This window comes from Pagrus pagrus (assembly GCF_965226575.1).
Source record: "Pagrus pagrus genome assembly, chromosome: 3".
Taxonomy (NCBI): domain Eukaryota; kingdom Metazoa; phylum Chordata; class Actinopteri; order Spariformes; family Sparidae; genus Pagrus; species Pagrus pagrus.
In genome coordinates this window covers 19,526,457-19,538,925 of record NC_140187.1, presented here as the reverse complement: position 1 = coordinate 19,538,925, position 12,469 = coordinate 19,526,457, and the positions used below count along the sequence as shown (strand labels likewise).

Here is a 12,469-nt window from a genome sequence, read left to right as displayed (position 1 = left end):
AACTCATTGTTGTAGTCAGCCTCAAGTGGCCACTCAAGGAACTGTTTTTGGCACTTTTGTGTTGGCTTCATTTTTCAGCCCAGGAGGATGTTGCTTGAAATTAGCTTAACAAAACATAACATATTAATCTTAAGCTTTACAGGTGCTGGAAGTCAGACACTGTCACCTTTAGTCAGAACCAGGCTAGCGGTTCCCCCCTGTTTCCAGTCATTATGCTAAGCTAACCATCTGCTGACTGTAGCTTCATCTTTACCGTACAAACTTGGAAGTGTTATCAATCTTCTCATCTAACTCTGCACAAGAAAGCATGTAACCATATTTTCCGACATGTCACTCTACTCCTTCAATGAGGTGAACCTACATGCTCTTCTCTAAGGCAGTGTTTCGTTCCTCTTCACTGTCCACTGTAGCAGACCACTGGCTGGCTGAGTCATCAGTCACAGTGCAGCTGTCTTCCCCTTGGAGAGTGTTGATGCTGGATCTTTGACTCTAAAACACACAAACAGGACAGCAGAGCTTTTGGTAAACATCACTGTAACATGCTATGTAAGAGGATACAGACAGCGAATCATTCTGTTGTGTGACAGTGAAACTCAGTGGAAAGTACATTAACACAAGTAGCTACTGCACTGAAGTATTATGTTGAAGTACTTTACTTAAGTATTTCCATTTCCATTCCACTACTTTTATTTGATAGTTACCTAATGGTACAATATTATGTTCATGAGGTGTTAGCAGTTCTATCCAAGAGGCATCTGCCCTTTATACTTCTCAGGTGGTTTTTATTTTGCAGTAAAGCGGAAAAAGTGTTTCTCAATAAAAAGCAAAGAATAGAGAAAAGTCCACAAACCAAATACAAATATGTGTAGCAGTAAACTTTTTTCCTCTTTCCTCTCCTATTAATCATCGCAGCTGTGGCTCCAGAGGGAAAGAGGGTTGTCCACTAATCACAGGGTTGGTGTCTTAAGACAGTTGTCAAAGTGTCCTTAGGCACTGAACTCCAAATTGCTCCCAGTGGGGCTGTACAAATGCAGCCAGTCATTATTTATCTCAAGACCCGTCACATTTATCTTGTGATCCTTAGGGACAAGATAACGGGAACCACTGAACCTTGACCAGCTAAAACACTTCTGCATTGGTTTTTTGAGCATTAAAGTATGCAAACCTATTCTAGTGGTAACTCAAAATAAAATAATAAAAATAAAATAAAATTTGAACATGAAAATGAGCATAATATATCTCCTTTAAAGCTGCTACAAGGAACTTTAATATTTTGTTGATTCTGGCGGCCCCTGTGGACAAAAGTGGTATGAGCACCAACACCTCATGTTGTAAAGTTCTTGATATGGCTGTCGTTTGCAAGTAAAATAAAGGATGCACAGATATTTTAAGTACTATCTTTCTTTTTAAACACAGCTGTTTGCAGGATGCATAGCAATGAGGTTAATGCGTCTGTTTGTGGCTATGTAAGATTAATAATTGTAATACGACAATGTTGAAGCAAAGTAAACTTTGTTTTAGTGTTGTACTCCTTAATTCATCCTCAGCAATCAGCCATGAGAAAGAGTTTTAATTGTATGACTTATTCAACATGGATAAGTCTGAATTCAACCCAGGCATTAAGAATAATTATAACAACTACACAAAAGTAGCCAATCTGTTCACTAATGGTCTCGTTTGCTAATGTAGGTCATATAAGGGATCAGTATTAAATTTAGATGAGACGTACGTCAGACCACCGGGCATCAACGTCACAAACTTAAATCATTAAGCCTTGTGTACAGCACGTCCTGACCCAGCCAGCACACATCTGTAGAAAACGATAAAGTTTAGAGGGTCCTAATCCTGAGAAACACATCAGTAGGCCAATTTTAATGATCCCTTTTGGAAAGTTTTGCCAACCTCAAATCCTAAGTAACCCGAGAGTACTAATCACTTTTTAATGTGTCCTGTTGCTAAGGAGACCATGGAGAAAAATTTGGAACAGTGCAGTCAGTACAGGCCAGACGGATGAAGGTGAATAATGAGCAACATTCGTACAATTTGTCAAGTCAAATGATAAAGGTCGAGGTGACTGACCACAGCATGGAGAGATGTTATATAAGAAACATCACTCCTCAGCTAAAATCAGTGTAATCTAATGTGAATTTGACTGTAATTCTCTTGACATACTGTAGGCTCACCACATTTTGTTCTCTGCCTCGGTGCACTAGATCATAATCCTTCTGTGGAGTCAGTTTGTAGGTCAAATATGCACTTTCTGTTTATTTTCTCTCTTTGAGGCGACTGTTCGCGTCCTCACCCAGCAGACATCCTGCCTATGAGAAACATCTGAGCCATTTAAACTGCTGAGTGTAGCTTGTTGATCTAAATGTTTCCTCCTCTGTTACAGTCATTCCTCATCAGCTACAAGTCCATTAGCTCCTCTAAAATCCATGGGGAGGTTAAAGGAATAGTTCGCCTTTTGGGAAATATGCCTTTTTGCTTTTATGCCGGGTGTTAGACAGGCAAATCGATACCACTCTCATGTCTGTTGGGCAGATATGTACATGTACTGTAGCTGGAGCCAGCATCCAGTTAGCTTAGCTTAGCATAAAGAAAAGGGGAAACAGCTACGATCGCTCTGTACAAAGTAACAAAATCCATCTACGAACACCTCTGAAGCTATAATTAACACAATACATCTTGTTTGTATAATCCCCACAAAAAATGACATGTAAAACTGACATTTTACAGAGGGTTATGTGTTGGTTTTTGTGCCAGAAACTCCAACAAAAATAAAAAAGTTAGGAACCAAAATCAACATTAAGCTGCAGGTGTCTGTGGATTAATATTGTCCCACATGAGGGCCATTGGACTGAGTAAGGCTGAAAGTGAGAACAGTCATTAATCAAGCAGAACAATAAAATACTTTATTACGGTAAAAGGATTATTTCAACCCTTTAAACATTCTTCTTATCTCTTATGTAAAACTTGTGTAACTCGACTCTAAAGGAGTCCTGTCCAACACCCACAGGCCTGTTTCTCATCTTGCCTCTTGGCTTCATCTCCTAATTATGATAAACTGTGGTGACACCGTTTTGAATTTTACGGTTATAGCTATTGGCTGTCTGATTTGGTGTGTGGGCTGACAGGTGTGTGAGCGCAAAAAGAGAGCGTTGAGGTTTTTTACACATTTAGTATGTCTGAAATGAAAAGACAACCAGGAGATAGATCAGCTGATCGCCAATCAAGAAAGGAGATCAAGAGCACTTCTTTACCAGTCTGACATCCAACGGCAGCGTTCACATTCACATACGCTGTTCCCCTTGACTAATTAGCTCTTTATTGTTCGGGCCGGTTGGTTGTCGTGATAGTACGCTCATCACCTCCAACCCTGACCCTGTTTCAGCCTGTTACAGACTGTTTAGCTAGTTGATAACTTCCAGATGCCGTCCAGAAAAGCCCACAGGATTGATTCCACTCCACAGGGCCTTTCAAAGAGGGTTACCAGAGTGTGTGTGTGTGTGTGTGTGTGTGTGTGTGTGTGTGTGTGTGTGTTTGACTATGCTCACAAAATATGCAGCAAAATGTGAAAATCTGAGCTATTCATTGAGTACAATTGGTGGAAGTCAAATGATGTGTGCTAACACAGCCGAACAGGATGAGGAGTGACGTGCATGTTTATAATTCACAGTTTCAGTGGACGCCGTCTTGATATTTAAGTGAGTGTGCTTCAGTGATTTTTACATCATTTATACTCATGAGACCTGCATTACCTAAAGGTTTGGTGATGAGAGGCTAATGAGTGAAGACATTAATGGTGACATCTGTGGAAATCCAGGACTTATCAATCAGTTTGTCAGTCTGATATGTTGTGTTTTCATAAATATCTTCATGTGTCATTAACTAACCAACATCTAGAGGCATTTGGTCACCCTGTTAGGCTTTTTATCTGCCCTACCTCCTTAGAAGATGCTCTCCATTCATTTTAGTTTTTCCCTTAATTTTGACTAGCTGGTTCCAACAGTATCAGGAAAACAGCTTGCACAGATTGGGTACAATACGAAACATTTCTCTGAAACCAGAGTCCTGTTTAAGTATTTATTGCTCAATTAGCCCATAAGTTGAATGATTATTCAGCCTTTTCTTGAATCAGTTTATATGCAGCCATCAAATGTTCCATTGGCTCAGCGGTTATACATGATATATAATATGTGGTACCAAGTAATATGATTGCCACATTTTCAGTGCATGCACATGAATCTTCTGTTGTAACTGTTTTTCTGAGCGTTTAATCCAGCTATAGCCAGCCCATATTTGCCTCTAGTTGAAATGCTGTGATTTTTAAGGGGAGACCTCACTGTCACTGACATTGTAGAAGCTGGATCAGAGGCTGTGACATCACTGTGACCTCTTGAAAATTGAGGCTGAAATGCACTTTCTTCTGTGGTGTCTAAAATATGTTGAGATAAGGGAAACATATTACCCTGATTTTTCAAAAATAGTGCCAATAATTCTTGGAGAGAACAAGGAAGTAAACAGATTTCACATATCTCCACAGTTGTCTACCTGAAGGTGACTGTTAGCAGTGATTAGCGGTGATTCAGTCTATACAATAGATTAGAAACATTACCAGACTCTGTGTGTCTCTTCCTTGCAGGAGGTCACATAAATGGTTCTGACTGGACAGCTGTGCCGGAGGAGATGTTGGACTCAACAGACCATCTTTCCACATCTATGCAACACAAACACAACAACCATTACAACCCACAATATAAAATGTGCTCATACATGTCGGAGGTATAAGTCTGTCTTTAAGTCTCACCGTGTCTCCTGAGGGGAGGATGGTGTAGTTGGCGTGCGGTTCCAGAGGCCTCGGCTGAGTTTCACTGTGGGAAAGCAGCGATGGTGGCTGCCTCCTGTCTGACCTGCACATCTGCTTCTCGACTTTTCCCACTCCTCCTCTGCCATCAGAGCTCAACTTGCGGACAGGATTGGTGAGCCATTTCTTGAGGGCGCTGACAGGGTGCCGTGATCCTCCAGACGAGGAGTGTGAGCAGGGGCTGGAGCTGCCTGAGGCCTGGTGGGGCACAGAGCCCGCTGATGGGGGGATACTGCCGTCACTGCCCGCCACAGTGAAAGACTCTGCTGCTGAGAGAGAGAAAAGGATTGGGTTAAAGTACAGCAGCTAATTGTGGGGTACATCCTCTCAGGTCAGATGCTAAAGACAGATTTCTGCACAAAAATGTCGTTCAATTTCCTGTTTTAAGCCCGAACTGTAACTTTAGTAGCTGCAGCTACTGTACCTCCCGGTCCTAAATCATTATAAACACAAGAACAGATCTGTTCTCACGAGGAAGGACTCCTTGTGAGAACTAATTTAAGTGGAAATTATATACTGCAGCTTGACGCCATGCATTTGTTATGCAACATCAAAGAAAGACAATTTATTTCAACCAAAGACGTGCTGACATAAACTAAAGGTCGCCATTTACATCATTATACTTGCAGCACTTTTACTTAGCTAAATGAATAAGAAACAATGCCGGAGTATAGAGGCAGTTAAAATAAAACAAAATTGAACATTTTGATGCATTGACACAAACATTATTTGCAGAGGCAGAGTTATGGAGCGCAAAAACACAGCAGAGCTCTGGACAAACATAAAACACCATAATTAAAATACTGAAAATCAAAATGGCCAAATTAAAATCCTGTTATATGAAGAAACAGCCAAAGGTTTATAATTTATCAACAATAAACCGACAGCCACATTTGACTTCTTTAAACTTATTCATATTTTATATGCTTATTATAGGATTTTAAGCTTAATCTGCAAAGTAACTAGAGAGGCAAAGTCCCTTCTCTTCTGGAAAGTCAAGAAAGTCACAGTTTTCATTAAAGTAGTAAAGTATAATAACATTTTTCGTGAAACCGCTCGTTGAACTACACATCTCGCTCAACCTACGTCAGAACACCAACATGGCCGTCAGCTTGGTAGAGAAAAAGTATTAAGAAAGGTGAAAATGACAACAAGTCTGGACACATTGACAACGGCAGGAGAGTTAGCCAGCTGTGTGAGCTGACTAATAAACAGGACCGGCTTTTCAAGGTTTCATTTATAGATTTTGGTGTGCGTTAAACAAGACGTAACTAACACGACTGTCAGGTGAAGTGTGAAGTCTTCATAACTACATACTTTCACAGTCATAGTTCAACAGTTTTATGACAAACTGCGACTTTCTTGAGTTGATAAACATCATACGTGTAATTCATGGCACAATTCAGATGGGATCAAAAAATTATTTCAAATGATTATCACTATCATGCTATTTTTTTCTGCAATAAGGTACTGTGGTGGTCCACTGGAAGGGGCCTGACTTTGCCTTTCTATACTTGTCAAATAAATGTAGTGCAATATTTCCCTCTGAATTGTAGTAGAACTATACTGAAACATGAAATAGAAATACTCAAGTGTTACTACCTCGTTATTGCACTGAAGTACATGTACTTTCTCTGTTGAAACATAAGTATACAATCTGAACTGGAACATAATGGTACACAGTTAAGACACCATGAATTGTGCCTTTAAAAACTTTATATCGACTGTGGTAACACGAACCCTCATTTATCTCAGCTACAACTGGGACTCTGGTTTTACTTGTAAAATGTAATTAAGTTACTGAATGAAACATTTAAAGAGTGATTTTTTTTCCCGGTCCTCAGTGGATTATGTGAATTTAAGTTAGTCATAACTGAGCCCATCATGTCTGCACTGAACTGCCCTCATTCTTCCTGCAGCTCAGGCTGCACCAACACTGGAGCTGACACCCTTTATGCCACAGCTGGAATTTGTTTCCAGCTTTAAGTCTCTTGACTATGGAAACTGGTACCTAATCCCCAACCACACTGTTTTAATCAACCCTAACATTAACATTTCACTCTGTTCTGCTGATCGTGGCAAAGTGGAATCTTTCAGGAGCCCCATTTTGTCGTTTTGGACTCTTCCCAGAAGCCACTATTCCCTGTCAGCACATTTATGTAAGCTGTAATCATAATAACAAGCTTTCAAGAAGCCAGTGGAAATCTGGGTCAGCCATTTGCCAAAACTGTCTGATACCGCCATTAAACAAGACAACACATTGGCAGTAAAATACTAAATAATGTGTTTTTCTTCCTGCTCCATTTCTGCTCTCTTATTTCACGGGGAGCAGCAAAACCTTCCCTAAATAGCCAAAACACAAAAACATAAATCTTTTAAGGCCACATTTGTAATGATTTTATTCAAAGACATGTGGTGTATATTTATCGTGTTAATATGCTGGTACCTTGAGTGACTGTTACACAACAGTTCAGTCTCCTAAAAAAAACAATCTAGACATCTAAAGTAGGCTGGATTCAAATGAGACTGTAATTAAACTAATTCATTGCCTGCTTCTTCTCTCATGCAGCGAACAACACAAACTCATTTCTGTAATGGGATGATTAACAGGGAAGGGAGGAGGGTCGAGGTTTGTGTGTGTGTCTGTGTGTCTGTGTGTTATGTGTGTGTCAGGTGGTTCTTGGCGGAGGTTTGAACCAGAGGACAGTTTGCTTATCTTCAAAATGAATCAACAATAATAAACCTGTTTAGGAAGGTAGGAAAAAGAAAAATGTATCCAGAAAATTGTGGAATTTAGAAGATGAAAGAAGCCAAATATTTGATTGAGAGGAGAAGGAGAGAAAGAATACAACGTTAGCTACAGCTGCAAGACATTAATTGTTAACTGGGGGAAAAAAGAGTCTACAGCCATTCTAGCAGCTCTGTGAGGCCCACAATCATCAGTGCTTGAGCTAAAAGCTAATATCAGCATGCTAAAATACAATGAAGATACTTACATGGTTTTTTTTATAATGTTTCAGAGGTTCACCAAAGTTATTACTATTGATCCTGAGGGGATCAAAATGAATGTGTGTACCAAAGAGAGATAAGGGCAATCCATTTTACTCAAAACTAAAATTATTCACAATGAGAAGCACAAATGCATTGGATCAGTCATGGTTGGAAAGCCAGCAGCAACCCTTGTAAAGAGTCGATGTAGTCCACCATAGTTGTTCCTTGCAATGCTGGGAAAATCGGCAAATCCCGTGGAAAAGCAAACCGATTGGTAGAGTATTCGCAGGTTAAGCCAACTCCAAACCAGCACTAACACCAGACAAGAGCCAGCACTTGGTTTGCTTTTCGAAAGGGGGGTATTAGGGTGAACCGAGCCAACCTAAGATGGAGAGAACGGAGAGAAGCAATTCCCTAAAGAAGTGATTCCACAGAGTTCCCCAGCTGGACACTCTCCTCCACCTGACCACACCTTGAGATCCTTACCATGAAGAAAAGGTGACGAGGTCTCACTTTCAAAAAATGAGAACCACCACCTCTCCAGTCCTGCAAGCAGTGTCCCCAAAATCCATACCACTGGGGAAGCATGTCATCATCCCCATAATGAACCGTAACATGAGAACAGCTTTATCAAAAATTACTTTCTGACTGTATCCTGAACTATATGACAGCTCCAGCTATATGACTGAAATGAGGTAAGAACAGGGGAAATTCAACAGAATCTGTTGGTGAAACATCTACAGACACCCACAAACACACGCACATACTTTGATCACCCTGAGCAGAGACAGCCATCTGGTCTCCTTGCTTTTTATCTACAGAGGTCAGTTCAGGACCGCTTCAGTAACTATCACCTCACCATCTGCTGATGTGATACAACAAGTGCACCTTACTGAGGTCTTTCTACAAATACATCAACAGTTCCTAAGAACTGACCCTTAATGGTGTGTAACGGCCATTGTGACGTCCAAACTGCTGCCGAGCCGAGCGACTCAGCTTGTCATGTTTGTTTGAGACGCTTATGTAATATGTTATGTTCACACAAAGCAACAGCTGGACCACCATCAGGTCTGTAGGGAGTGTCAGCACTGTCTGCAAGCATGCGTGCTGTGAATGCATCCTCACATACTGTACAAGCCTTATGGACATCCACATTATAGTAAACATTGTTTTCTTGTGTCCATGAAAATAGTGAATAGTGAAGGTCCAACGTGAACTTCAATTTACAGAGTTTGTACACCAATTTTCACAGACAATTTGTCAGTTGTGGAGGTGGTGTTATGTGCAACATAACCGCTGCATACAGGTTGGGCGGGGTTTGATTCTTTCTGCAACCCCATTATCTCAGACAACACACCTACCCTGATGGGAAGGGATGCCAGTAACCGGGACCAAAACATTAGCAAAGAGTCAGCCTCTCCGACAATAATCCTGTCTGCTGCGCTGAAGCCCTGGCTGCTGAAACACTGCCAGCAAATGCTACTACACTGTGGCATAACAGACCGACAGCTTCTTGTTACTGGAATGGAGTAGATTATTTGTGCAGTTTTTGAAGTATCTTTTAAGTCTATTTTAGTTTTGTATGCTTTTACTGGAGCGACATCAATCGCATCCACTGATGATTACAAAGCTACGCAGCTCAGTAAACTGGAGTCATTCACAGTGAGCAAGGAAAAGGAAGACCTGAATGCATTTTGTTCATCCATGTTATTTTGTAAGTTCCTACTTTTCCACTTGAACGAACAACTTTCTCAAATGTGCTTTATTTATACAATTAATATACTAACCAATAAAAAGGCTGTGAATGATGACAGTGTGCAGGAGTTCACTTCTGACACACCTTTGACGCACCTGTCCTCGACATGCAGCTGTGGAAAGATGTAGTTTTTGTACAAAATTGTTAAAATTATGTCCAGCGATGTCCTTCTTTCTAAAAAGTGTGTCATGATCCTGAGTTGTACATATAGTTTTGTTATTTCCTGTTTAATGTTGCCTCTCTTTGTGTGTCATGTTCTACTTTCCACTTCCTGTCTTTGTCTTTTTAATGCCCTTTTCTCTGTGTACACCTGTGTTTTGTTCAATCGGCCCCTGTGTAACTCTTTAGTTTTCCTTGGACTCTCTTCAGCCTGGTTTTGTTCTCCACCCTTTTGTTGTCTGCTTTTTGATTATTTTGTATTCCAGCTTACATTAATAAAGCTCACCTTTTGTTTTTTTCACCTGCTTGCCTCTGTGTCGTGTGTTTGGGTCGTTTCTTTGATAGAAAGACATTACAAAGGGTTGTTCTCTTTCTGAGTAGCTAATTTTAATTTTCAGACAGCACGATGTGAAGCGACGTGATATAATGGGTAGTTAATATCATATCTGGTTGGATGCAGTGACTGGATATTAACCACTTGAATGCTACTTTTGAATGAAAACTGTTACCTTTAGACTTGGTTTCATAGTATCAACACAAGCAAAAGTAAACCTATGGTTTTACAGCATCTTGAGGATTAACTTGAAGTATATGAGAGGAAGAGTATATTCTGTATTTGTGCTCCTGTGACTGATGGGAGAGAGCGATGTTGCCATGACCTACTTTACATGACATCACTCTCTTGCGCTCTCTCTTGAAGCAGATGGTTGCGAGATAGTTAACTATATCTTCCCCCCACTAAACCCCATAGATGGTCATGGTCAGCCGCAGCAGAAATTATTGAGATGCTGTTGGAGCGCCGCTTCAAACAGGATGATGACACTTCACCAAGTGCAGACATGACTAAAGCTTTACACATGTAACGTGCCAGGCCTTAATTTGTCTGTTTATAGGAGATGAGTACTGCGGGTGCTTCATATTCTGTGCATGCTGATGGATGAAATCATCATTATTACAATCGAACCCGGTCATTTTTGGCTAAAAATGGCCTGCCTCACTTCCCAAAGCAAATACTCCACAGCGCTGTTGTTACCACAGCCAGAAATCAGCCACTTTGATGTCGTCAGCAGCCACTCACTCCTAAATTAGGCTGATGCACAGTTTATTAATCTGAGAGGGAGACAGATTGAATTAAAAGCGCACACATTCACACACGAGTTGATGTCTCATCTTCTTTGCTACTCAATAACCTAATGACTGGTTTCATTTCTGAATATGTGAGAGGACTTTTAACATTTAGCTATGAAATGTTACATGATAGAAGCTTTAACTCGTCAGTCATTGGCGCTGCACTGCCTTGTAATGAAAAAGCACCTCTCGTGTCCCCTGCCCTCCATGTCATTTACTTTGAAATATTCCTGCTGCTAGCTGATACTGCTAACTCAACTGAGATTCACCTGACATTTAAACATGCATTTCATCATCTATATTGCCATATATATACAGATATATCTGTTACATGCCTGCGGTTTGCTCTCTTTGCTCGCTGTGACCTGGGCCATTATTAGATCGACTGTGTTTGCTAGTAAACTATGACAAAAATGATTATGATTAATATCCCTTCACATCACATGCGATTACATCCTGCATGTTGACAGCTGACCCAGATACTATTCCTCACGCCACCACTTCCTTTTCCCATGACACAGCAAGCAGCTGATGTGGGCTTTCACTCGTACGCTGCGGTCACCCCTCGTAGTTCTTTTTGATGCCCGAAAAACACTCTGTCTCCCCTCAGTGAGGGTCTGAGTTTTGTGAGTAAAACAAAAAAGAGTAAGCATAGTGACGAGTTTTGCCCTCAACACATCATTTTCACAGGTGGCTGAAACCTGCATTGATTTTTTTTGGGGCCCTGACACACCAGACCAACAGCTGGTTGTCGGCCAATGCAGAGGCCATTGTAAACATCTGTGGCCCTAGCACTAGTCTGCCCTTGCCAGCCGACTGAGCAGGTGGAATCGGCAGCAGAGCCCATCAGTATGAAAAATCACTCTGACTTGCTCATCAGCTAAGTGACTATGCGCAAAGACAAAAAATTGAAAAAGTCGCTGTAGTAGACATTATTTCACTCTTCTGGCGCAGTTTGTCCTTATTTTTCACCTCTGCCTCTTCGCCAATGCCATTTGCAACATTTTATTGGACATGTTCTCGATTAGAAGTGGCTATTTTAGCATGAGTGGTGTGACAAGACAATGCTTTATTAAAACAACAGTTTGTATATCCGTCGACCTGGGTCTTCCCGTTTCACCCAGCCGACCAGGATTTCAGTCCCATGTAAAACCAATAGTCAGTGTCCACTGGTTTAAGGGAGTGATTATTTCAAGCTAAACCATGATCCTTTCCTAAAATTAAGCAAATAGTTTTGGTGCCTTTATTTTGAAAGTGTAAAATGCGACAGTGACAAGGTGTACTGCTAGGTCTATTACACAGTTTGGCGTGACACCAGGTTAAAAAATATTGAATATAGCATCTTCAAAGCTGCAGTAGGCCATTCTATAGAAAGATAATTTGTTGCATCCCAGTCCCAGGTCATCAAATACCGACCCTTTGGTTGGTGTACAAGTCAGTCTGAACACCAACAACCCATCATTATCATTTTTCTCCAGAATCCCCTTGCACCTTTAATCTCCAATCTTTAGCACCGTGCACTCACATCTTGGCCTATCTTGCAATTATGTCTCTGTTTTATCTTTTCAGAG

General features: G+C 40.8%; 1 protein-coding gene across 5 annotated transcripts in view; it reads right to left on the bottom strand.

The window, feature by feature from the left end:
* arhgef25b (Rho guanine nucleotide exchange factor (GEF) 25b) overlaps positions 1 to 12,469 on the bottom strand; it is a 31,244-nt gene that overhangs the window by 8,161 nt on the left and 10,614 nt on the right. For 3 of the 5 annotated variants that reach the window (XM_084348087.1, XM_084348084.1, XM_084348086.1), the window contains 3 exons: positions 4,808 to 5,133; positions 4,616 to 4,717; positions 362 to 489 (listed from right to left, as the gene is read on the bottom strand). In XM_084348087.1, coding sequence (XP_084204213.1) covers positions 362 to 489; positions 4,616 to 4,717; positions 4,808 to 5,133 — 556 coding nt within the window. The remainder of the gene's footprint in view (positions 1 to 361; positions 490 to 4,615; positions 4,718 to 4,807; positions 5,134 to 12,469) is intronic. The other 2 variants (XM_084348085.1, XM_084348088.1) reach the window with 1 other exon arrangement.